The 25,849-nt window shown below is 45.1% G+C and overlaps 1 protein-coding gene across 2 annotated transcripts in view; it reads left to right on the forward strand.

Annotated features, from left to right (window-relative positions):
• The first annotated feature begins 968 nt into the window (after positions 1-968).
• The window catches only part of LOC147457256 (uncharacterized), a 52,137-nt gene continuing 27,256 nt past the window's right edge, over positions 969-25,849 (forward strand). The window contains exon 1 of one of the 2 annotated variants that reach the window (XM_086512195.1): positions 969-1,141. In XM_086512195.1, coding sequence (XP_086368321.1) covers positions 1,067-1,141 — 75 coding nt within the window. In that variant the 5' untranslated portion in view covers positions 969-1,066. The remainder of the gene's footprint in view (positions 1,142-25,849) is intronic. The other variant, XM_086512196.1, reaches the window with a different exon arrangement.

Raw genomic sequence — 25,849 nt, forward strand, 5'->3', positions numbered from 1 at the left:
TCCTTGCTCTTGTTGCCCAGTCTGCCAACTACTCCCGTGCTCCTACCTGCATTTCACCCCGTCGTTTGCCCTTGCTCGCCTCCATAACTGCCACATGGAACTGTGCATGCACTTTAACCTTTTACCTCAAGTGAATATCGTTGAGATTCTCCGATTCTCTTATCATTTCCCTCTCATCTCCAAGGTTGGAAAAGTGCTCCTCTGCCCTCGTTGCATCTCCTTCCGTACCCCTCCACATTGCCGTTCATCCTCTCTCAAAGCCCCCCTTATGCCACCTCTCACCCCCTTCTAGTTTAGAGACATTTTTTGTGCTTTCTTGAGTTACACTAAAGGCCTCAACAAGGGGTTGTCCTTACTTAGCAGCGTGTAACAAGGGGTTGGCCCTCCCCACAACCCTTGCAAGATATGCAATCCTCTCACGGATTTTGTCATCGCTTGCACGTGCGTGCGCGCGCGCGCACACACACACACACACACACACACACACACAGAGAGAGAGAGAGAGAGAGAGAGAGAGAGAGAGAGAGAGAGAGAGAGAGAGAGAGAGAGAGAGAGAGAGGTGGCCAAAGCAACGAACACTATGAGTGCTAGGCGGGTAGAGGGCTAGGACAGCCATGCTTTGGCTAGAGATGATGGGCATAGCAGATTTTGGGTGGTTGTGGTGTGGACATGCTAAGGGCCCCGAGGGGTGAGGATGTGTTCAATGTGGCTCAACGCTGCAATGCAGCGGCAATAGAAGAGAAAACTACCATGGGCATGGCCACACTTGCTCCGTCTCATTGTTGCCTCCTGTCCTCATGCAAGACAGAGAGAAGAACAAGAAGAGAAGATAAGAGAGCATGCAAGTGGCAACGAGACGGGACGGGGGGGGGGGGGGGGAGAGAGAGAGAGAGAGAGAGAGGCATCTCCTTAGATTCTGTTTCGTACAAGGACATTAAGATGTATTAATAGATACCCCTTATAATCTCGCTCACCCTTTCACTCTCTCTCTCTTCTTCTTCTCTCTCTCTCTCTCTCTCTCTCTCTCTCAAACAGACACCCGCACGCATACTCTCACTTTGCAGTCATGGTGCTGCCGCTCTTCTTTGTGCTCGAACGACTGCGAGATCACCTCATCAAGGCGGGCTCTAAAGGCATTGAGGTTGTACATTTTCTCCTAGTCTGTGTGTCCGTATGTGTGAACAATGTGTGTGCGTGTCCGTATGTGTGAACAAAGAGAGAGAGAGAGAGAGAGAGAGAGAGAGAGAGAGAGAGAGAGAGAGAGAGAGAGAGATTGTATGTGTGCCCTCATCCTGTATGGGACATGAAAAGCAGGCAATAAATTTGGCCATAGGAGGCAATCAGAGGGTTGGGGGTTGCACCCTAGAAAGTCTCTTGATTGCAGAAAAGACCTGAGTGTTCTTTTCTTTTTTGTTTCCTTAAATTAGACACAACTTACACTCCCCAACTCCATACGGTGGAGCTCTTGTTACAGCAAAGCATTGCAAACCCATCTTAAGTTTCTTATCAGATGTGACCACCAAGCCATGCTGGTGTATCTGAGGTGGAATGAGTGTGTGGACCTTTCCAGGTCGTGGCCATGTTTTGCTAAAAGCAATTACCTGGACGCGTGCAAAGGTGAACTAATTTTCTTGATTGCTTGATGGGAATAGTTTCTTTTATCACTTAACGTGTTTCGTTGCTTTGTCCGGATCTTATAAATTTTTGTGAATATTTCTGAGATTGATAGAAAAAGCGGAGTATTAATGTACCTTCACATCGTGTTGTATCTTGTTCAAGATACTTTACAGAATCTCTTCTTGAAGTTGTTCCCAAACCTCTTGAGGGGAGTGTTAGCGTATCTTTTCTCTATTGGATTCGTCTCCTTTTAAAGTTGATTTAAAATCCATATGAGCCAGAGAAGTTCTATATTAGGTGTAACCAAACCTTAGACTTTACAATGTTCACTATTGTGCCTGAGATGCTTGTGCCCACCAAGAATAGAAAAAGCTATAGAGAGTACGGTGTGGAGTTGCCTAGCCTCCTCCACTTTTAAGATAATCCCCTAGGAAGTGCTCTTCCCTCACCATTTTTGTCGTTTCCAATCTTGGATCCGGACTAGTGCTTCTTCTTAAATGTTGACGAGACCTTTTTTGAAGATGCACAAGGAGGATTCGATTACTATCAAGTATATGTAGACCCATAGTGCTTCTCATTTGTTGCATTAACCATGTCTTGGGAACCTTATTTGATGCACTTCAAAACGTTATTAACAAGTTTTCTCAAGTGAATTGTTAATAATAGAGCCCACTTCAATTTTTGGATGCATCGACACCTATTCTCATAATCTTGTTGTATTCTGCAAGGTGGTTAGGTTAACCCTTTTTTGATTTAAAACAACAAGCATCGATGAAACTTCAATTTCCCTAAATTTTCAAAATTGATGTTTCGACCCATTCAAGTGTAGTTGCCCAAATTGACGTTTCCCAAAACTCACTTTCTTGATCATCACCATGAGAGTGCCAAAACAGGCAAGACCTTTGTTATGTCCCCATCACAAGGGAGGGGATCTAGTCTATGACACGTCAGGATGGGCGTCCCGTGTCTGGGCGGATGCGTTCCAAGTGACTGGCCACATTGGCTAAGTTCACACTACTGGACATCTTTTCCGATGTATCATAGACTAGGTTCTCTCCCCTGTGATGGAGACATAATACAATAGGCAAGACGTTGGCAGAGGTGAGAGAATTTAGGATCAGATTATTAGTCAAAGGCTATTGCCAAACCATGTCTTGTTTTGCATTGCTTTGGTCAATATGTATGCCAAATATATGCCTCATGCCTTTGAGGTGATTGCATAAGGTCTTTACTTAGCACTTGTTGAAAAGAGCTGAGAGCGTCCTTGCCACAATCACATTGGGCATATCCTTGGGAGTGAATTGTTAGGTGGAGACAAAGATTAGGCATTGCCTTTTTGTAGCTCTAATCTATAACCTTCTTTTGGCTATAACAAGCCACTTTTTTGCTGGTTACTTTTGACCAATCTTAAGGTTTGGAAAGTACATACACACAAAAATGGATACACACGTGTATATAAATATACATCAGCCTAACCGCGAAACGTTCTAGACCCGAAACATTTCACCCCGAAACGTGGTGTTTCACCACGAAATGTTTCACTCTAGGCTAAGGCCTCACTGAAACGTTTGACCGAAACGCCAATTTTGTGTATATATAGAGTTATGTATCGTCAAAATAGGTGTTCATAGTGCAGTGAGTAGAAACACATACTATGTTAACCTTGAAATAGCATATACACAATAAACAAATAAATTTTTAATGGCCAAATTCTATAAATGAAATTTTTTATTTCAGGCGTTTCACTCGAGGCGTTTCACCTTGCATGTGAAACGTTTCGGCCGTTTCACCCGTTTTAGGCCTGCTGAAACGCGTTTCGTGCTTACGCTGATATACATAGTGTCACAGGGCCAGGTGACTACCATGGGTCTATACCTTGCACGTTCCTTTAAGGGTGAATCTGGGCTTATCTTGGATTCATCTAGGTATACAGTGTCACAGGAACGGGCACCAAAAGTGCACGACCCATGAGACGGGGAGTGGCGGAGTTCCACCCCAAGAGAGCACTGGCCCCAAACCTTGGCTGTCACGAGGACGTGGCAACTGCTAACCTTAGTTGTTGGTTTCTTTCCAATGATTTTTGTTTAATTTTTGAGACCCTCTTTTTGAAGTTGCAAATGGTCGGACATTGTATGGCCAATGTGAACGGTAGTTTCACCCGCAGACGGGAAGTTGGTCGGCATTGGAATCCGTATGGTAAGAGGATGTCTAGGCTCAGAGCAAGATCATACAGGTCCCCCCCATCGCAGTTAGCAAGTTGGTGGATACTAGGAAGTGAACTCAATAAAGGCATAAAGTCAAGGTGGGATCACCAACAGAAAGTATCCGACAGTTGGGCCACATTGCACTTTTGGATGCGGTCCCAATGAGGATAGATGGTCAGAAGACCAGCGGGAGCCCAACGGAAGCATCTCCTAAAATTTAGGGAACTGCTATTTTGGGCCGTGAAATGTGTTCGCGTCATTACCTTCGGTATGACCAAGGGAAAATTTTAGTACTCTGCTGCAAAGTAAACTGATGCACAAGTTGAGAGATTTTTAAGCAGGAAGCCCAATGCGGGGAAATTGCATGTATGAGTGCCAAGTGGCACTTTGTGGTCAATTTACCAAGTCTGGGAGAACAGAACCCGTAACTGACTTTTGAGAGCAGTTTTGGAGGCTGTTAACTTTGATTTTCAGCCATTTCTCTCCATTTTTGAGCTTCCCATGACTTTGCCTAGGTCCAAGGAGCTCATTTTCAGCATTGGAAGGCATCAGATGCGTGTTTACAGGGCTGTTTTGCTGCGTTTTCATCGATACGCAGGTTTTGGCAGCCATGAAAATCTTCCCCTTTTTGCATCTATTTGTTCATAGATGCATTACAGGTCAAGGGCAGTAGAGGGGGCGCTCGATTTATGTTGGGAGGATGCTTCATTGAGAGCCTGTCACAGGTTAAGAGCTATGGAGTGCTTTCTTTCCCTCTCATGTACAGTGTGGTGCTAGGAGTGATGCCATGCACACTACACACTGCTCTCTCTCTCCCCTACGTGCAGTTATGTGATGCCCCACAAGAGGGCTACTCATTTGACTGATGTACAGTTGTGTGGGTTCATGCTTTTGTGCTGAGGCAAGAGCCTCCTTGAGCAGGAACAGGGGTAGCTAACTGCTGCTCCAAAGCAGGCACTGGTGAGGGTCATAACCTCACCGTACAGGTGCAAAATCAGCGCTGTGTATGCGCTGTAAATTCACTGTTTTTCAGCCATACGGACGCCAGGATCATTGGGAATCGTGCCCCACTGGCAAAGGACAGTTAGGGGACTGTTTGGGGCTGAAAACAGGGCAAAAACCAATAAATACAGCGTGCTGAATTTACTGTTTTTGGACAGGAATCAGAGGGTATACGCCAGTGCAAGCGAGTTCCAGCAGGGGAATTGGTTTCGCGCAAGTTTTGGGGCTGTTATGCTGCCGAAATTTGGCCAAATCAAATGGTATCTAGGTGGATACACGTGAAGGATTCCCAGGACCTTACCTTGTAATTTATCCTCCTAAAGAATAAAGAAATACCGAAAGGGGCGCCAATTTTGGGGCCTACAGGTTGTCGGCGTCTGCTCGGAGCATTCTAGCTTCCGAGCCGTGTGTGAGTTGAAGTGTTAATTCCCATTACAGGTTCTCTTTGCAAAGTGCTCTGTGTGTGTGTATAAAGTAAAGAATTTCGGGTGAAAGCCAACGCCTACCGCCCTACGGGCCGGTTACATTGGCCCCCCTTTCGGTATTTCTTTATATTGCTTGAACTCAATACATTGTCAGTATTTCATCCTCTGCACCTTCACACTAAAGCGTGTCGGAGACTGAGCCCTTTGCATATATTTAAAGGCCCTTGGCTTATGAAAAGCAGTTTACATGAAAAGCTTCAAACTCAAAAGCATCTGGTCCAAAAGCAACCAACACGTTTTGCGGGAATCCGTACAGTTTCCACGTAGCACTGTCAACGCGTTTTACGGGAATCCGTTTAGTTGCCACGTCATCAACTATTACGCTAGTCTTTTTATGTGTGTGTGTGTGGGTCCGGTTTTATCTTTAGTACCTTGGGCCCCATCGGAAGGGGTGTTGCTGCTACTTTTCTTAGGGTTTAGGCCCCTCGGCCGGTGTAATAGGCTTGGACGCTCCAAGCGAGAAATCAATAGCAACACACGAACATAAACTTCAAAATCATCGAACTTTAATAGAGAGAGAGAAAGTCGGCACGACTCGGAGTAGTTCCGTGCCTAGAGATATTGGCCCCAAAGTCTGGCACCCCTCTCGGTATCTCTTCATCATTAATCATCGCAAAGTACAACTTTCGAGGGACCTTTGCTCTCAGACTCTACATCCAGATGCACTACGGAGTGAGGCCCCAGGGGCTCTTATAAACTTACAAGGGATCCTCAAAAGGAGAGCCCCAAAAGCATTGAGTTCAAAAGCACTAAACCCAAAAGCATCTACTCTCAAAAGCTAGCGATGGGAACTCCCAAAAGTAGCCAACATAACTTTCGAAAATCTGTACAACCTGCCACGTGAGCACAATAGTGCAATTTACGGAAAATCCATAGAGTCTTGCCATGTCGCCATCCAGTGTGTTTTTCGGGTGTCTGTACAGCCAGTCAGTCACGTTAGCAGCCATTGTTTTTTTTTTTTTAATGTCCTTTTTGTCTCTTTGGGCCCCTTCGGATGGGGTATTATAAGTTGGAACAACTTGTGAGTTGCCACGTCATCATTTTGTGACATACCCCCCTCTTGAAAGAATTGTAATCATTCTCGATTACACCTGCAAAATGAGACATAACCCATAAATGAGTTCAGTAGACACTGACTCTTAAGTATTGACGCAGTAGACGACACAAATCCAACACTTGCACAAAGACGACAGTTACTAACAACATCACATTCAAATCAAATTACATAAAATCCATTGAGATCTAGGACCATGATTTCTCGGCAATGTGTTTAGCAATCGCATCTAGATCCCCACTGGATCTCACTGATGTTGGATTGACTAATTTTTATTGCTATTATGTCCAGAGAATCTCAAGACCGAAATGCTACAGTCATTTCGTCTTTCAAACCTGCACTCAAACACAGTCACATAAGAGAGCACACGTAAATCAGATTCATGTCGGGAATTCCCAATTCGAAGTACTTCTTTCATAAAGTCATCCAACAGAATACTATTAGCTCATCAGTATCCTTGAAATCCAAAGGAAAATCAATGACTTTATTCCATCTGGGTAACTTGTGACAAAGGAGCGGAGTGACTCCCCTCTTGTGCAGTCCTGGCTGCACCAGATTCAACCTTGCTGATACACGAGATCTCTTGGAATAGTTGAAGCTAGATTGAAAACCTTAAGGTAAAGTTCCAATATGAGGAGTATCTACTAGGTCCTCCTCCATCCACTTCGCATCCAATGCCGGATAGTTCTTGACTAAGAACTACTTTTCACTTTACCTTTCTCTTTCCTTTCTTGGTGAGCTAGTAATCTGTTCCAGAATGAGAATGTCCTCGCTCTCTTACACTTCAGGGTGCTCCTCAGGCTCCTTGTCTATTGGCACCTCACCCTTGAAAGGTTTCAATAGGCTCACATGAAAAGCATTGTGAATCTTTTAAGTATCTGGCAACTTCAGTTTGAAGGATACACCATTTATCTTTTCTTGAATCTGGAAAGGGCTATAGTACTGCATTCTTTACTTTGGAGAAAAAAAACCCGCTCCTTTCCCTTTCGTTTCCTTAGGCGTGCTTTTTGAAACCACAAGAGCACCTAATCATCTTCCTTTAGCTACAAGGCGCCTCGATGTTTATCAGCTGCCTTCTTATGTCGTGCTCGAGACTTCTCAAGGGCCTCGCAAACCTTGGCAAAAGCAATGTCCAAATCTCTCGTATACTGATCCGCTTCAAAATTCTTATCCTGGGTCTCGGGAATTTGTTGATCTAGCAGCTGATTCCCTTTTCCTTTCTTTCCTTGTGTCCTGGGACGTGTGGGTAACTTCACTAGCTTCCTCGGTCCATTGGCACGTCAGTCTCAATCGTCGGAACTCTAAGACGCACTATCATCTGAACCCCTTTCTCCGAAATCCTCTGATGAACTTGCATTTGGTTCTTTTAGTTCGTCAGAACCTTTGGATGTGCTACCATCTGATTTTTCTAGAATCGTGTGGTGAGCTGTCATCTGGTTCCCCTGATTCATTCTCTTCAATCTGGCGGACTCTTGCCTTGTTGAGGTGGATACTATCCTGTCCGTAAGATAAGTCAATGAGTTGGCAAGCATTTCAAATCGTTGCTTTGCATGTCTCATAGGTCTCTGAATGGAGTCAGACTTCTAGCTCAGACAATAATCTCGAATCTTTTTTGACAAATCATCGCAAAACCGCTCAATCTAGTCTCTCAGGTAAATAAGTATCTCAAAACCTCTGGCAGTAGTCATCCAATGTATCTTTCTTAGTCATTGTCAATTACCTCAAATGGCGCCTTCCTCGTCAAAGAACGAGAAGTGTTATTGTAGGCAAACTCCACCAAGGGCAACTTTTCCCATTGAATCTTCTGATCTGATATATAAGACTTCAACAAATCCAAAACCACTGAATTGGCAATCTCAAATTGCCTATTTGTCTGCAAGTGGAACGAGGACGAGAACTGCAACTGCGTGCCAATGTTCTCCCAGATTGCCCTCCAAAACAAACTAGTAAACCGGGAATCGTTGTCCGAAACAATGGACTCAGGCATGCCATGTAATTGGAAATTTTGCGAGACAGACAGTTTTGCCAAATGATAGGGCTTAATTGTCTTCTTTATCGGAATGAAGTGGGCTTGTTTACTGAATTTGTCGATGACTGTCCAAATGCCATCATGCCCACTTTGAGTCTTGGGGAGATAAAAAAAAAAAATGTTGCTAAATGTATTATTTTCTTATTTTCTCGAGTAATTTCTTTTTATTGAAACTAGGATATTTAAAGATGTTCACTTGAACCGTAAGGCTAGGAACTGTAGATCTGTTGGAATTATTAAAAGCCATCAGGAACAGAAAACTCTGATGCATCATATGATGGGTGACATTAAGCATCGCGAAGGGGTCTTACCGTTAGTTCGGTAGGAGAGACCGGGAAACGAATATTCCTGATGCTAACAAGTTTTCCGGAAAGAGCAGACGCTTTCCCGTGAGGAATCTGTCTCTGCATAGCATCTGTGCATGTGAATTGCACCCGGGGATGCTTGGAATGTGTTTGTGTAGCATTGATTTTCAGCTCACCGAGTGTTTTTGAGTTTGAACAGGTTCACACCTTTTTAAAAATTTTGCCGGAGTGGGCAGCCCATTATTAAAATACAACAGGTTCTCCAAAATAACTCACGTTGGCTGGCTGTACGGATGGGCTGAAAACAACGATCTCGTTTTTCTCTCTCCTCTCTCTAGGATACATAGGGCAAAATTTTTCTTCAAAGCTTGCCAAGTCCTTGGAGCATGCGGCTTCGTAGCTATAGACTTCCACCATTGCATGGTGTTGCATCTGATAGCAGGTTGAAACAAATCTTGGATCCTTCTCTTGCAAGTGATCTTTATGGCTTATGCCTTGTAAGACAGAGCGATGAAGGCGGGAGCGCGCCCGAGCGCGATAAAGTAAGGGTGGGATTGGGTAATGAGTTCGGGGTCGGAGCACGAAGATTCTTCAATAAAATTCCAGTAGCCTTTGGAAGCGTTGGTTTGCTCTGTTTGCTCTTTTGTAGGACTGGTATGCTTTCAGAAAAGCACACGCCTGATACTCTGATACAACTGTCACGAGACGGGCACCACGCGCCAATAGAAAAGAACAGACTGAACAGACTTTAAGCACTTCATTAACAACTGCACCGAAAGAGAGAGTACACGCGACACGAAGTGGCGGAGTTCCACCCTGTAAGGATTCTAGTTACTAATCCTTAATTAAGTACTTAAACTCATGATTAAGACTTAAGAAACTTGAACTTGACTCAGATATAAGACTCAGAAGACTCTATGTTTGATTTATTTAATTCTTGAAAATTAAGTACAATAGACTTCTTCTATAGGAAATGAACAGGTTCATATGAAAAGGTATAACTCTTCACGAAGAGACACATCCTTTAGGCGAATAGACACATCCAATTTGATGAAGAGCTGCAACCATTGGTTGAAGGGGCATGACCAGTCGTCGAAGGAGAGTGGCTGTTGGTGAAGAGGCATGACTTTAGAGCGAAGGGTTGTGACCATTCGAGAACAGGGGTGCTGTAAGGTGCAGCGGAATGAATGTTTGCGCTTTGCTCAAGATGAGTGCTCCGAACTGTGCTCAAAGTTCCTTTTGTTCTTATGGAAGGTAGAGCCTTCCGTTCTTAATGAGAGATGCTATGATCACAAACAAAGTGAATGGACACTATGCGTGCAAGTGTATGAGATTGAGAGATAGAGAAGACAATCCGACACCAGAGACGACGTAAAACCCTCCTCCGAAGGCCCCACTCTCGTTGGCAAGAGTAGTCTACTTATGATTGCACAAACTTATGATTGCCAATAGAAAAGAACAGACTGAACAGACTTTAAGCACTTCAGTAACAACTGCACCGAAAGAGAGAGTACACGCGACACGAAGTGGCGGAGTTCCACCCTGTAAGGATTCTAGTTACTAATCCTTAATTAAGTACTTAAACTCATGATTAAGACTTAAGAAACTTGAACTTGACTCAGATATAAGACTCAGAAGACTCTATGTTTGATTTATTTAATTCTTGAAAATTAAGTACAATAGACTTCTTATATAGGAAATGAACAGGTTCATATGAAAAGGTATAACTCTTCACGAAGAGACACATCCTTTAGGCGAATAGACACATCCAATTTGATGAAGAGCTGCAACCATTGGTTGAAGGGGCATGACTAGTCGTCGAAGGAGAGTGGCTGTTGGTGAAGAGGCATGACTTTAGAGCGAAGGGTTGTGACCATTAGAGAACAGGGGTGCTGTAAGGTGCAGCGGAATGAATGTTTGCGCTTTGCTCAAGATGAGTGCTCCGAACTGTGCTCAAAGTTCCTTTTGTTCTTATGGAAGGTAGAGCCTTCCGTTCTTAATGAGAGATGCTATGATCACAAACAAAGTGAATGGACACTATGCGTGCAAGTGTATGAGATTGAGAGATAGAGAAGACAATCCGACACCAGAGACGACGTAAAACCCTCCTCCGAAGGCCCCACTCTCGTTGGCAAGAGTAGTCTACTTATGATTGCACAAACTTATGATTGCCAATAGAAAAGAACAGACTGAACAGACTTTAAGCACTTCAGTAACAACTGCACCGAAAGAGAGAGTACACGCGACACGAAGTGGCGGAGTTCCACCCTGTAAGGATTCTAGTTACTAATCCTTAATTAAGTACTTAAACTCATGATTAAGACTTAAGAAACTTGAACTTGACTCAGATATAAGACTCAGAAGACTCTATGTTTGATTTATTTAATTCTTGAAAATTAAGTACAATAGACTTCTTATATAGGAAATGAACAGGTTCATATGAAAAGGTATAACTCTTCACGAAGAGACACATCCTTTAGGCGAATAGACACATCCAATTTGATGAAGAGCTGCAACCATTGGTTGAAGGGGCATGACCAGTCGTCGAAGGAGAGTGGCTGTTGGTGAAGAGGCATGACTTTAGAGCGAAGGGTTGTGACCATTAGAGAACAGGGGTGCTGTAAGGTGCAGCGGAATGAATGTTTGCGCTTTGCTCAAGATGAGTGCTCCGAACTGTGCTCAAAGTTCCTTTTGTTCTTATGGAAGGTAGAGCCTTCCGTTCTTAATGAGAGATGCTATGATCACAAACAAAGTGAATGGACACTATGCGTGCAAGTGTATGAGATTGAGAGATAGAGAAGACAATCCGACACCAGAGACGACGTAAAACCCTCCTCCGAAGGCCCCACTCTCGTTGGCAAGAGTAGTCTACTTATGATTGCACAAACTTATGATTGCCAATAGAAAAGAACAGACTGAACAGACTTTAAGCACTTCAGTAACAACTGCACCGAAAGAGAGAGTACACGCGACACGAAGTGGCGGAGTTCCACCCTGTAAGGATTCTAGTTACTAATCCTTAATTAAGTACTTAAACTCATGATTAAGACTTAAGAAACTTGAACTTGACTCAGATATAAGACTCAGAAGACTCTATGTTTGATTTATTTAATTCTTGAAAATTAAGTACAATAGACTTCTTATATAGGAAATGAACAGGTTCATATGAAAAGGTATAACTCTTCACGAAGAGACACATCCTTTAGGCGAATAGACACATCCAATTTGATGAAGAGCTGCAACCATTGGTTGAAGGGGCATGACCAGTCGTTGAAGGAGAGTGGCTGTTGGTGAAGAGGCATGACTTTAGAGCGAAGGGTTGTGACCATTAGAGAACAGGGGTGCTGTAAGGTGCAGCGGAATGAATGTTTGCGCTTTGCTCAAGATGAGTGCTCCGAACTGTGCTCAAAGTTCCTTTTGTTCTTATGGAAGGTAGAGCCTTCCGTTCTTAATGAGAGATGCTATGATCACAAACAAAGTGAATGGACACTATGCGTGCAAGTGTATGAGATTGAGAGATAGAGAAGACAATCCGACACCAGAGACGACGTAAAACCCTCCTCCGAAGGCCCCACTCTCGTTGGCAAGAGTAGTCTACTTATGATTGCACAAACTGGTACAAACTGAATGCATGAGACTGATGCAAGTCTAGGCTATGTCGACGATGACGACGGGGATGACGAGGCCGACACTACGACTGAAATTTGCAATCTTTTATCTGCTGTCCAAAAACGCTATGGGCTGAAATTTGCTGCTAGTTCCAAAAATGCTGATTTTGGGGCTGTTTTCTGATGATCTTTGTCGCTGAAATTCTGCAGGTCGCTGTTTTTGCATGTCTTGCTTCGCGTTCTATCTTCCTTTCCATAAACATCTGCTGCAACTCCTCCATAGGAGTTAGTGCAATCCTTGGCGTAGATGGGGAAGGGGGAGGGTCGAAAAAACTTCCTGGTGGGGAGGGAGGGTCGGAAAAACTTCCTGGTGGGGAAAATTCTTTTTGGCCTCTGTCACAAAGTGATGACGTGGCGGACAACAAAAACCCTAATTTCTACCAAAAACCCTAAAATTCCTGCAAATCCTAATTTTTGCCAGAAACCCTAATTTTCGGAAATCCCGAAGGCTTTTTTTTTTTTTTGAAAATGAGGAGCGACTCAAATTTTGCTTTTTCTTTACGCAATGAGAAAGAGAGAGAATACTTTTGCTTTCAAGTTTTGACTCTCTCTGTGAGAGAGAGAGCAATTGCTTTTGATTTGAAGCTTTTGGGGCTCTGCTTTTGGGCATCCCTTGTAACCTTTAAATTAGTGGTGAGGGCCTCACTTCTCAGAGCATCTGGACGCAGAGTCTGAGAGTGAATCCCGACCCACTCTCTTGTACTTTGAACAGATTAATATAAAAAGAAATACCGAAAGGGGCGCCAGTCTATGGGGCCAATATCTTTAGGCACGGAACTCTGTTGGGCCAGTGCAAATCTATTGTGATCTGTGAATTGTTTTGAAGTGGTTATTTGGTGCTGTCGCGGTTGATTCTTGACTTGGAGTGTCCAAGTCTGTTACAGTGGTATCAAAGCACGGCCGATTTCTCTTCTACAGGAAATCCGATCCCCGAATTTTTTTTCCACGGCACCTATTGCTTCAGGCAATGATCAGTCGACTCCCTCTGCATCTGGAGATGCGGGCAGGGATCACAACGAAGATTCCGGCACGGAGTATGGCCCACCTAGCATAGTTACATGGGACAGCGGGTCGGGGTCGGGAACGGGGACGGGACGGCAAAAGTCAGGAAACGGGGTCGGAACGGCAAAAAAAAAAAGAGAGTTTTTTTGGCATTTTTTGACCTACACACATGCCACACACATAGAGCATCACTTTGACCATAAATTTACACTAAATAGACCAAAGAACACGAGTCATATAGGCTGAAATGTGCTAATAAAACATCTATGATCGATGGATACAAAATGAGAAGTGCATGCCACAAGGGCTCAAGACTCAAAAAGCCTAAAGGACTTAGGACAAGCCTGAGGCCTCAAGGATAACAAAAAGTACAAAGGGCTATGTAGTAGGTAGAGTCGTAGACTCAAGAGTCTAGACTCGAGAGTCGAGTGATCAATGATCATCAAACTCAAGAAGTGCTCGCCTGCTGAATCTCCATATCGTCGTCGTAGTCGAGGTCGTCAGCGACGTATGAGGGCTCGGGAGGCTCGCATTGAGGCTCGAAGTCCTCTAGCTCCTCCAAAAGAGTATCGGCCATAGATGGATTCTCTTGTGCCATCTCCCACTCAGTGAAAGGATCTGCCTTGTGTGTGACGCTCTTGGCAAGCATGCGCAAGTTAGCGCTCACAAACACCAAATCATTGGCCCTCTGAACCCCAAAGCGATTCCTCTTCTTAGAGGCAATGTGGCTGTACACACTCCATAGTTGCTCCAAGCAACTAGTGGTACATGCTTGGCTAAGGACACGAACAGCCAAGCGCTGCAAATGTGGGCCATCTCCTCCATAGTCCTCCCACCACAAAACCGAGCCAATCTTGTTGCGATCAACCTGTGCATCTACACATCCATAGGAGCCCTTCTTTTGCCTGTAGTTGAGTAGCTCGTCTCTAATCTTGCGCCTAATGTCACTGCTAGGCTCAAGGCGCTCCAATGCAAGCCGCCATCCTTTGCTCACCTCCTTGTCGGTCTGTTGACGCCTTCCCTGAAACTCAGGGTCAAGCACATAAGCTGCCGCATGAAGTGGAGAGTAGTATCCATTCCACCTCGTCACACAAGCCATGAATCTCCGCATACTGAACAGGGTCAGGTACAAGCTTCTCAAGTGCCTCTATCATCCGATCCATGGCTTCGTAGACTTTGCCAATGCATGGCTGCAAGCCATCCACCACCCGAAGTAGGTGTAGAATAGGCTTGACCATGGCGTCAAGAGTCTTCACCTCCTCCCACCAAGCGGCGTCGTCGGCCCATTCTCGGCATTTCAATCCTACTGCTGATGTAGACTCCGGCATGGCCTGGAACTCATCACTGAGAAAGAGGCCCCTTAAGGCTCCACCACATGTAGACAAGCGGCCTAGCATAAGCCAATTGAATGCAAATCTTGTCTCTGAATATTTGAGCAAGGACAAGTGGCTCCTCTTTGAGAATTTATGGCGCACTTTTTGATGGTTGAGCACAAAGGAGACAATTCGAGAGGCGTCACCAATGGTGGGTGAAATCCATGACAAGTTCCCTATGTCCTTGAGGAGGTTATTGAGGCAATGCGCCATGCAAAATGTGACATGGATGCTGGGATAGCCCTCAATGATAGCTCCGGTTGCCCTATTTGACGCCTCTCCATCTGCAACCATACAAAGGACATTCTCCGGGCCGGTGATCTCTATGGTGCTTGTCCACTCCGCAGCAAGCATCTCGGCGGCCTTGCCACTATCGGATGCATCATGTGACTCCACAGAGTACATCTCCCCCCGAGAGTAGGCCACCACCCCGTGGATGGACTGCTTGCGGGTGTCGCTCCATCCATCTACAAGGAGAGAGACGCCATTGGTCTCCCACAAATCCTTTGTTGCTTGGGCCGCTTGCTCCACAACAAGCTTCTCTTTGTCAAGGAGGGTGGTGCGAAGCCTCTCCGATGAAGGTGGCACATAAGAGGAGCCATATTCCCCTATTTTCGTAACCATGGTTCGAAAGTATGGAGACCTATCCACACAAAATAGAGCATGTTGTGTTAGTATGGAGAGTCGAGAAGTTATAACCCATTATCAATACAAAATGGAAGATTGCAATGTGCATATGCCAAGGGAAACTGACCGCGAAGCATGGAAGGCAATGTGGTCGTGGAAGAAGAATCGACAACCGACCTATCCACCTCTTCCTTCAATTTAGGATTCCAATTTTCGTTGAGAGTGCTTTGGCGATGCGGAATGAAAGAGGACGGTGTAGATGCATGGCTCTTGAAGCTTCGAGAGATGTCGTCAAGGTTGGCTTCCCTTTGCTCTCGCGGTGTCGCCGTGGCGGAGGGATCAACGGCAACAAAACGGCCCCTCTTGGCCGCTTCCGCAACCTCATACACCGTGAGCTTCTCAAGAAGATCCAACCTCTTCTCGGGAGCTACATGAGGGCAAAACTTCACCTCGTGACCGGGTTCATGAAGAAGATGGGCTCGCACTTTGTTTGAACCACCCATTCTCTTGTATGGGCATAGCTTGCATGTCCATGGTCTTGCACCGCCACATTTGCCACGCGTGCTAAAGTCGACTTCATCCCACCACGACCACGTTTGCACGGCGGGCCTCCTTCGAGGAGAACCGGCTTGAGAAGTGGAGTTGGCTTGAGATGACATGATGGTGGAGAGACTCGAGAGAGTAGAGCTTAGAAGTTAGAGGAGTTAGAGGAGAGCTTGTGTGGAGAGAGAGTAGAGGAGATTTTCAAAGTGGGTAGAAGAGGGAGAGGAGAGCTTTAAACTTCAAAGTGGGTAGAAGAGGGAGAGACTTGAGAGTAGAGACTCAACTTTCAAGGGTAGATACTAGAGTGTAGAGTAGTCAATGGTCATGCTTGAGCCTTGAGCAATGACTCAATGAGGCTATGAGGCTTGAGCAATGAGCATTGAGTAGAGAGGAAAGCTTGAGCTTGAGGGAAATTGCCAATTGGAATGAGACTATGAGTATTAAGAGGCCCAAGGGAGCCTTTTATAGCCTCCCAAGGGCCAAGGCCCCCCAAAATGTGGCAGTTGGGCTGCAAAGAGCTGTTTAAAACGGTCATAAACGGCTACTTTCAGCCCGCCTGACTGCTGCCGTTCCCGGCCGACCCTGTCCGTTCCGGCGTCCCCCTGCGACCTGCCCGTCCGGCCAAAGATCCGGCCGTCCCAAGGCGTCCCCTTCCGTCCCCGGCCCGGTTACGGCCGTCCCTCGGCCCTAGGGCCCGTCCCCCCCGTCCCCTGTAACTATGCCGCCTAGGCCTACTACGGCGGAGCAGCGAGAGACGGAGCGTCGTAAATTGATTGATGATGCAACAAAGATGATGCTCAATTTTGCCAGGGACCCGAAGATGGCAAAATATATGAACCAGACCTCTTTGGAAGAGGTACAGACGGAGTGGCAGAGAACCACAACACCACTCCCGAAACCCGCTCTCAAGAAACCTTTTGCTTCCAAGAAATATATGGAGAAGGAACTGGAGAACGTGGTTGATGCAGGGACTGCTCAGCTTTTCGACGTGCAAAAGAAAGACAAAAAGCACTGCAAAAAGCAGAAGAAAGGCATTGACTTCACGGGATATTTGGGTCGTCGGTCGACATTCGACAAGGCAAAGAAACTGAAGAAGCGTGTCAAGTTTGAAGGCTTACCCAGTCCTTCTTCTTCTTCTTCTGACAGTTCTTTTAGCTCTTCAGACTCGAGCGAAGAAGACAAAAAAAGCAAAAAGCGAAGCAAGAAACAACGCTTCGGAAAGGGCAAGAAAAAGGCAAAGAAGTCTAAGTCTCGCCCAGTGAGTGACACTTCGATGGACAGTTCAGACTCTGACAACGGAAACTTTTATGCGAACAAGAAGAATTTTTACAAAGCGAACCAGTATGACTTTCTCGAAGATAAAAGCAAGAAAGTCCGAGAGTTTAAGGAAGGTGGCCAAGCACTCAAGTTTGATACTTTTTCGGGATACTCCGATGCTTCGAAGGCTTTGTCTTTTATACAGCAGTTTGACATCGCTTTCGCGGGAGGACGCTATTCAGAGCACTCCAAGATTCGGAGAGCTGCCTCTTATTTTAAGGGGAAATGCTCGCACTTGGTGGTCCACGCTTCTATTAAGCAAGACTGTGCCAGTTACATGGCTGAAATTCAAGAGGCTTTTTATTTCTTCTTGGTTGACTCAAGAGTTTGAACGAGATATGCGAGCTGCTTGGAACCATCTTCGGATGACCAAGAACGATACAATCAATGCTTACTGTGAAAGATTCTGGAGCTCTTTTCTACCTGCCTCTTCATTCAAGAAGATCTCGTTCAGAGAACAAATTTAGCGGTTTACCTTGGGTCTACCTACAGAGATCCGAGATGACTGCCTGGAACAGAAATCAGCTTCTATTCAGGAGTTGATGAGTCATGCGAAACAGGGCTTTGCCATTCACTCTGGCAGTCTGACCTACCCCACAGATGAGGCAATGACACAACGAGCCGAACAGACTTCTGGGAATGAAAGTAGAAAGAAAAAGAGCAACCCAGAGAAAAAGGATGCACGACCCAAGCTTACTCCTGAGGAGAGAGCTTGCTTCATCAAAGAGGGGAAGTGCTTTGGATGCGGGGAACATGGACATATCTCCGCGAAGTGCCCTAAAAAGGCACAGAAAGGACATAATGATAAAGACGACGACATGCCTGAGAGTTCGAGAGCAGCTGGGGAACGTGGCAAAAAAGGCAGATAGAAAAGCAGAACTGGTACCACATGGCGTGGGACCTGCACCGAATCTAATGAATGAAAGTACAAACTTTGCCGCTTTTGGGGCAATGTGAAGGATCAGTTAGCTCTTTTGAAGGAGCCAAAGCCAACTTCTTTTCACTTGGAATTGGCGGCTCGATTTGGAACTATGCTCGACAGATTGACGCCACTGGCGGAGGTAGTTCGATTGGCACCCGGATGGGATGTTGCCATTACACCGAGCATTGGCAAACTTCGTTTGCAATGACAGGGGTGTTCAGGGCACATGAGTGACGTTCTACTCAGGATCCCTTGGTACCACAAGAACTACGCCGTGGTTGACTACCGGCCGAGAAAGTGACTTTGATAAATGAAGGGCTTAGAGATTGTATTTGACGAACTTCAGTTTCTTACTCATTCTTTTGGGAGAGAACTGAATGATGGATAAAGGTTGAATATGTTTTGACCTGATCAAAAGAACGCCAAGATTTTTCTACACACTCATGCCGATTGCTTTTTAGAAGGCTTGAAGATCAAACCATTGATCTGATACCTGGAAGCACGCCACCGAACCGGCCACCTTACCGTGTGAGCCGAGTACAGAATGAAAAGATTATGAACCCAGTGAAAGACCTCTTGGAAAAGGGTCTTGTCCAGCATAGTACTTCACCGTATTGCTCTCCACTATTGTTGGATTTGAAGAAAGACGGATCTTGGAGAATGTGTATCGATTATAGCGCTCTCAACGAAATCACCATCAAGAACAGATTTCCGATTCCTAGGATCGATGATATACTCGACAGGTTACAGGGATCCTCGTGTTGGATTGACTTGAAGAGTGGATATCATCAGATCCGAATCGCGCCAGGAGACGTCTACAAGACAACCTTTCGGACGACTTTTGGGTTATTTGAGTTTTTGGTGATGCCTTTTGGCTTAACCAATGCTCCTGCGACATTTAACCGGATGATGGACATGATTTTTCAAGAGTACAGGCTATTTGTTGGCACTTTCTTTGATGATATCATTGTTTTCTCCAAGAATGAAGCAGACCACAGAAATCACATGCTTCAGAGATACATTTTTTTGGGACACTGTCTCAGCAATATGAGTGCAAATGGATCCAACCAAGATAGACACTATCTGTGATTGGCCCGATTTGAAGAATGTCCATGAAGTTGAAAGCTTCTTGGGACTGTGTTCGTACTACAGACGGTTCATTCGAAAGTTTGCAGAGGTTGCTTCCCCTTTGCATATCTTGATACAGAAAGGAGTCCCTTTCTCGTGGGGATCCACAGAGGTGACTGCCTTTCAGACATTGAAAGAGAAATTGACTGCAGGACCAGATTTGACTTTGCCGGACTTGCAGAAGTCATTTGAAGTATTTTGTGATGCTTATGGTCGTAGTTGGGGTGCGGTCTTGATGCAAGAAGGCCATGTCATTGCTTACGAGAGCCGATTGTTCTCTAGGCCGGAGATGACATCACAGATTTATGAGAAAGAGCTTTTGGTGGTTATCCATGCTCTTACTCAGTGGCAGCATTACCTACTCGGAGCGGATTTTATTGTCTTTACAGACCATCAGAGTTTGGCTACTTCTTGCCACAGAAGTAGCTTTTGGAAAAGCAGATGCAGGGAGCGAACATCTTGTCACAGTTTCACTTCCAGATTGTCCATGTGCAGGGACAGAAGAATGTGGTGGCAGATGCTTTGTCTCGGAAGTTGTTGGTTCTGGCTATTTCCGCGATACATCATAGGAGCTTCGAGGATATGGTCGATCAACATGCCACAGATATAGATTTTGCAGATATTTTCACACCGATACGGATGGGGAGACAGTAGTTGGATACTCCCTTCGGGAAGGCTACTTGATGAGAAAGACTGTGTTGTGCGTTACACAACCGTTGAGGGCAAAGATTATGACTGAATGCCACTGTCCACCTTTTACGGGTCACCGTGGCATTGCTACCACCATGAAGGGGGTAGAGAGATACTTCTTTTGGCCGAGACTCAAAAAGGACGTGGAAGAGTTTGTACGTAGTTGCTTGGTATGTCAGAAGGTCACGTTTAACAGGCATAAGGCACAGGGATTGTTACAGCCTTTACCCATACCCACCCACCCACCCCTGGGAAAGTATTGCAATGGATTTCATGTTTGATCTCCCGAGAACACAGAATGATCACGATGATTTTCCGATTACATGGCACGTCTGAGACCATTGTCTCCGACAGAGACCCCAGATTTATTTGTTTTGGAAGGCAATTTGGGAGAACATTGGCAAGCGGTTGCAGTTCTTGTCCTCGTTCCACTTGCAGACTAACTGGCTATCTGAGATTGCCAATTCAGTGGTTTTAGATTTATTGAAGTCTTGTATCTCGGATCAGAAGACTCAATGAGAAAAGAACTTACCTTTGGTGGAATTTGCCTACAATAACACGATACACTCTTTGACGGGGAAGACGCCATTTGGGATTGTGGAAAGTGCTACGAAGGTTCCATCCTTCCTGAGCACGAAAGATAAGATCTTTGAAGCGGATGAATATACGCGAGATCTGGATACGGCTTTTGCCAAGGTTCGCGAGACTTTGCAGAAGTCTCAAGAACGACAGAAAAAGGCAGCGGATCGCCATCGTCGCGACTTGAAATTGAAGGAGGATGATTGGGTGCTCTTACGTTTTGAGAAGGCACGCCTAAGAAAGAAAAAGGAAAAGGAGAGGCTTTTTCCAAAGCTTAGTATGCGATACTACGGACCTTTCCAGATTACTGAAAAGATAAATGATGTCTCCTTCCGATTGAAACTGCCAGATACTTGGAGGATTCACAATGCATTGCATGCGAGTCTTTTGAAACCTGTTAAGGGTGATGTGCCTGATGATGGGGAGCTTGATGAGCAACCCATAGTGGAAGAAAACGAGGAGACCCTTGTTCCTGAACAGATTTTGGCACATACGGATACGAAGAAAGGTAAAGTCCGAAGGCGGTTCTTGGTTGAGTTCAAGAATTTTCTTGCATTTGATGCGAAGTGGATGGAGGAGGAGGACCTAGCAGATACTCCTCGGATTGTGAAACTTTACCTGGACGTTCTGGTTTAGCATAGTCTACTCCAAACGGAACCCAGAAATTCAGCTTGGCCGAAGATCTGGTGCAGTGGGATGCACAAGAGGGGAGTTACTCCGCTTCTTTGTCAACAGATGCCTTGATTTTGATACTAAAGTCACTGATGTCTCTTTGAGCTTCAGGGATACTGAGAGCTGACAGTATTTTGCTGTATGACTTTATGAAATGGAATTCCTGATAATGATACTGATTTGTTTCTTCACTTCTTTTGAGTGCAAGAACTGATAGACGAAAAGACTGCAGCATTTTGGTTTGATTGATCTTGAATAGACATGGTTGTAATAGGGGTTAGTCAATCAGACATCGATGAGGTCCCGATTGGACCTAGATTTGATTGCTAGCTACATTGCCGATAAATCATGGTCTAAGATCCGAATGAATGTTGAATGTCATGTGATGTCCTGTGATGTCATGTGATGTGACTGTCGATTTTGTACATGTGCTAGATCTGTGTTCCTAGTACGTAGGTACTAACAGTCAGTGTCGGCTAAGACGGTTTATGGCTTTTGTCGGTTTTGCAGGCGTAATCGCGGTCGATTACAATGCTTTCGAGATGGGGGTATGTCACAAAGTGATGACGTGGCGGACAACGGAAACCCTAAAATTCCTGCAAACCTCAATTTTTGCCAAAAACCCTAATTTTCAGAAATCGCGGAGGCTATTTTTTTTTTTTTTTTTGGTTGAAAATGACAAGCGACGCAAATTTTACTTTTTCTCTACACAATGAGAAAGAGAGAGAGAATGCTTTTGCTTTGAAGTTTTGACTCTCTTTGAGAGAGAGAGAGCAATTACTTTTGATTTGAAGCTTTTGGGGCTCTGCTTTTGGGCATCCCTTGTAACTTTTAAATTAGTGGTGAGGGCCTCACTTCTCAGAGCATCTGGACGCAGAGTCTGAGAGTGAATCCCGACCCACTCTCTTATACTTTGAACTGATTAATATAAAAAGAAATACCAAAAGGGGCGTCAATCTTTGGGGCCAATATCTCTAGGCACGGAACTCCATGGGGCCAGTGCAAATCTATTGTGATCTGTGAATTGTTTTGAAGTGGTTATTTGGTGCTGTCGCGGTTGATTCTTGACTTGGAGTGTCCAAGTCTGTTACAGCCTCTCTCATGCTCATCACCTCCAAGCGAAGTATCCATTCCGCTTCGAGTGATGACCATTCTGAAGTCGTGGGTTCTTAAGTTCACGAGGAACCTGGGTTCTTGAGGGTCTTGAGGTTCTTGAGGTTTTCTTTCGCTTGCAATCTGTGTTAGAGAAGGATCTTCTCTTCATCCAAGTTCTACTCTTTCCGCGGGCGCCCCCCTTGGCGGCGTTGTGCTCACACCAAGGTTGCTTTTACCCACCTCACGTTGATTGGCCGGCTGCTAAGTGCACGGTCCGCTCTCAATGAGTGAAAAGAGGCACAAGGGGAGGCTGGACAAGCCCTTCTTTCCTAGGATTCCTGTCACTCTTCAAAACACGATTAGGAATCGACTCGCCCAAGCGAACTTGGGTTCGTGCGACCGCAACAAGCAAAAAAATTCTTGTGATTCTTGTGGTTCTTTCCTTGAGTGATACAGAACATTGCCAAAGCTCTGATACCAATGTAAGGTGCAGCGGAATGAATGTTTGCGCTTTGCTCCAAGATGAGTGCTCCGAACTGTGCTCAAGGTTCCTTTTGTTCTTATGGAAGGTAGAGCCTTCCGTTCTTAATGAGAGATGCTATGATCACAAACAAAGTGAATGGACACTATGCGTGCAAGTGTATGAGATTGAGAGATAGAGAAGAGAATACGACACCAGAGACGACGTAAAACCCTCCTCCGAAGGCCCCACTCTCGTTGGCGAGAGTAGTCTACTTATGATTGCACAAACTGGTACAAATTGAATGCATGAGACTGATGCAAGTCTAGGCTATGTCGACGATGACGACGGGGATGACGAGGCCGACACTACGACTGAAATCTGCAATCTTTTATCTACTGTCCAAAAACGCTATGGGCTGAAATTTGCTGCTAGTTCCAAAAATGCTGATTTTGGGGCTGTTTTCTGATGATCTTTGTCGCTGAAATTCTGCAGGTCTTAGGGTGAAAACTGAGGTTTCTTGGGGCTGAATTTGCTACTCTTTAGGGGCTGAACTTGCAGGTTCTTCATGGCTGAAAAACGCTGCATGCTGAAATCTGTAAAGGGCTGAAATCTGCAAACGCTATGAATATCCAAAAATGCTAAGGCTGCAGATTTGGGAAAACGCTAGGATCTGGGCTTGCTTGCGGTGAAGATCTGCTGATGCAAAAACGCTAAGGCAAGGGACTTGCTGGCGATGGTGCAAATGTTGAAAACGCTAGGGATGAATCCTTCTTGCTTGGAGGGGAGACCACCAAGTTCTTGCTTGAGAAGTTGCCTGTTGAGCTTGGCTCCTGTTGCCTCTTCTGCCATTTAGTGCTAGTTAAGGTTTGCTTATATACAAACTTACTCAATTTGCCCTACCTACTTTCCAACAAAAGTCACTTAAAAATAATAAGCGAAAAATGTCAAAAATAGGTAAAATAGGCTAAATGCACTGGAAAATTCCCCTGAAGGATTCTGATGGGAATGCTTATGATCATGCTGTGTGCAACCAGAGGATATGCATCTACACTAAGTGACTGGGCATGCACGGTCTACGAATAGACTCACAAAAGTGCCAGATTACTTCTAATCTAGACCGATTGGACTGATTGAACCCTTGTCGTGCTGTAGCTTGTCCACGGACACATAGGGTTGGATGTGTCACGTGACATCCCCTCCTTTTCAAAGTGAGGTACTGATACCGAACTGTATGGCGTCGAGGGAGATCGCCAATAGCATCCGAAGTCGCTGAAGGGACTCTTCGCCGGCCCACTCTGATGTGTGGGTCGTGCGGTACTTGAACTTCATAAAGGTCTGCAACGCTTGCTTCTTTGGGCCGCGCCGAAAGCGACACAAAGTCGTCTGTGGCTCCTTCGATGCTTCAACTTCGTCGAGTGTCATGCTTCTTTCTTTTTCAAGAATCTCCATGGCTGAAAATTCTTGAAAGTATTTCCAACACAAAACCATGAACATACCCATTCCATGTAAAGTGAGTGGAAAAAATATTGTCTTCCTCAAAGACTGTGCATGCAATGTAAAGGAACGAAGGGACGGAGTGCGAAACCGTTCACCACACACACGCAAACAATGAGATTGAATCTTTCTCTTCTGATCTAAAACAATCAACTTTGGCAATTCACAACGGAAATGCCCATGGTTGATGCTCATACATTCATGTGCTCTTTCTACAACTGTGTCGTGCCAAGGAAGAGACATGGAATGTGACTTCCTTACATACATTCGTGCTCATTCATGAGTGAAACGTGCTCAACGTACATATGTCATGCCTGGGAAAAGGGATCACATAAAGACGTTGACTAAAATACAGGAAACGATCACGAATGAAACACTCAAACAATGCGTGCGTATTAATCGTGCGAACACATAATACTTTTTGTGAGGGTTCTTTGGACTTAGGCTCGAGAGCCAAGATCGGTTCTTCCTGAGAGGGTTCTTTAGACCTAGGCTAGAGAGCCAAGATCGATCCTTCGTGATTGATCGAATCTGCAATGAGGTTAGCTTCGCTAGAAAAAGCATCAACTAACTGATCCTTCCTGTGAACAATCACAGCTTCTTCATGCAACTCATCATACTTGTGAGAAATCACATCTTGATTATGCAAATCATCATGCTTGTGAGAAATCACATCTTGATCATGCAAATCATCATGCTTGTCATTGTCATTCAAATCATCATGATTATCATTATCATTCAATTCATCATGCTTCTCACAATCATGCAAATCTTGTGTGTCATGGTTTGGAGAAGTAGAGACTGAGAGAGTCTCCTTTCCCCAAATCTCTTGCATCTGTGCCTGAACTTGAGAAAAGAGTCGCCAGAACTCTTTGTGTCACGTGACACATCCAACCCTATGTGTTCGTGGACAAGTTACAGCATGATCATGGTTCAGTCAGTCCAGTCAGTCTAGATTAGAAGTGATCTGGCACTTTTGTGAGTCTATTCGTAGACCGTGCATGCTCAGTCACTTAGTGTAGATGCATATCCTCTGGTTGCACATAGCATGATCATCAGTATTCCCATCAGAATCCATCAGATTCCATCAGGGGAATTTTCCAGTGCATTTAGCCTATTTTCCCTATTTTTGACATTTTTCACTTATTAATTTAAGTGACTTTCCAACAAAGTAGGTAGGGCAAATTGGGTAAGAAAATATATAAGCAAACCGAAGTTAGCACTAAATGGCAGATGAGCAAGGAGAACAGCAGGCCATCGGCGACAGGTTCCCCCCTCTCTCAGCAAGACTCCCCACGAAGCTCTTGGCGTTTTTCCTCACCCAAGACCTAGCGTTTTGCATCATCGCCAGCAACCCCCTTTTGCCTTGGCGTTTTCAGCAAATGCTTGACAGCAGCTCCAGTCCCTAGTGTTTTTGCAACAAGGCCATTATCACCAAGCAGAGTTCTTTACCTAGCGTTTTGGAAAACCAACAGATTTACAAGCCTAGCGTTTTTGCAAGTGCTACCGCAGTAGAGTTGTTTGCCTAGCGTTTTTGGTCCATGTTAGCGTAGGTTCAGTTTCAGTTTTTGTGCCATTGC

This window comes from Adiantum capillus-veneris, chromosome 5 (genome assembly GCF_014529385.1).
Source record: "Adiantum capillus-veneris isolate H3 chromosome 5, ASM1452938v2, whole genome shotgun sequence".
In the NCBI taxonomy this organism is placed as follows: Eukaryota; Viridiplantae; Streptophyta; class Polypodiopsida; order Polypodiales; family Pteridaceae; genus Adiantum; species Adiantum capillus-veneris.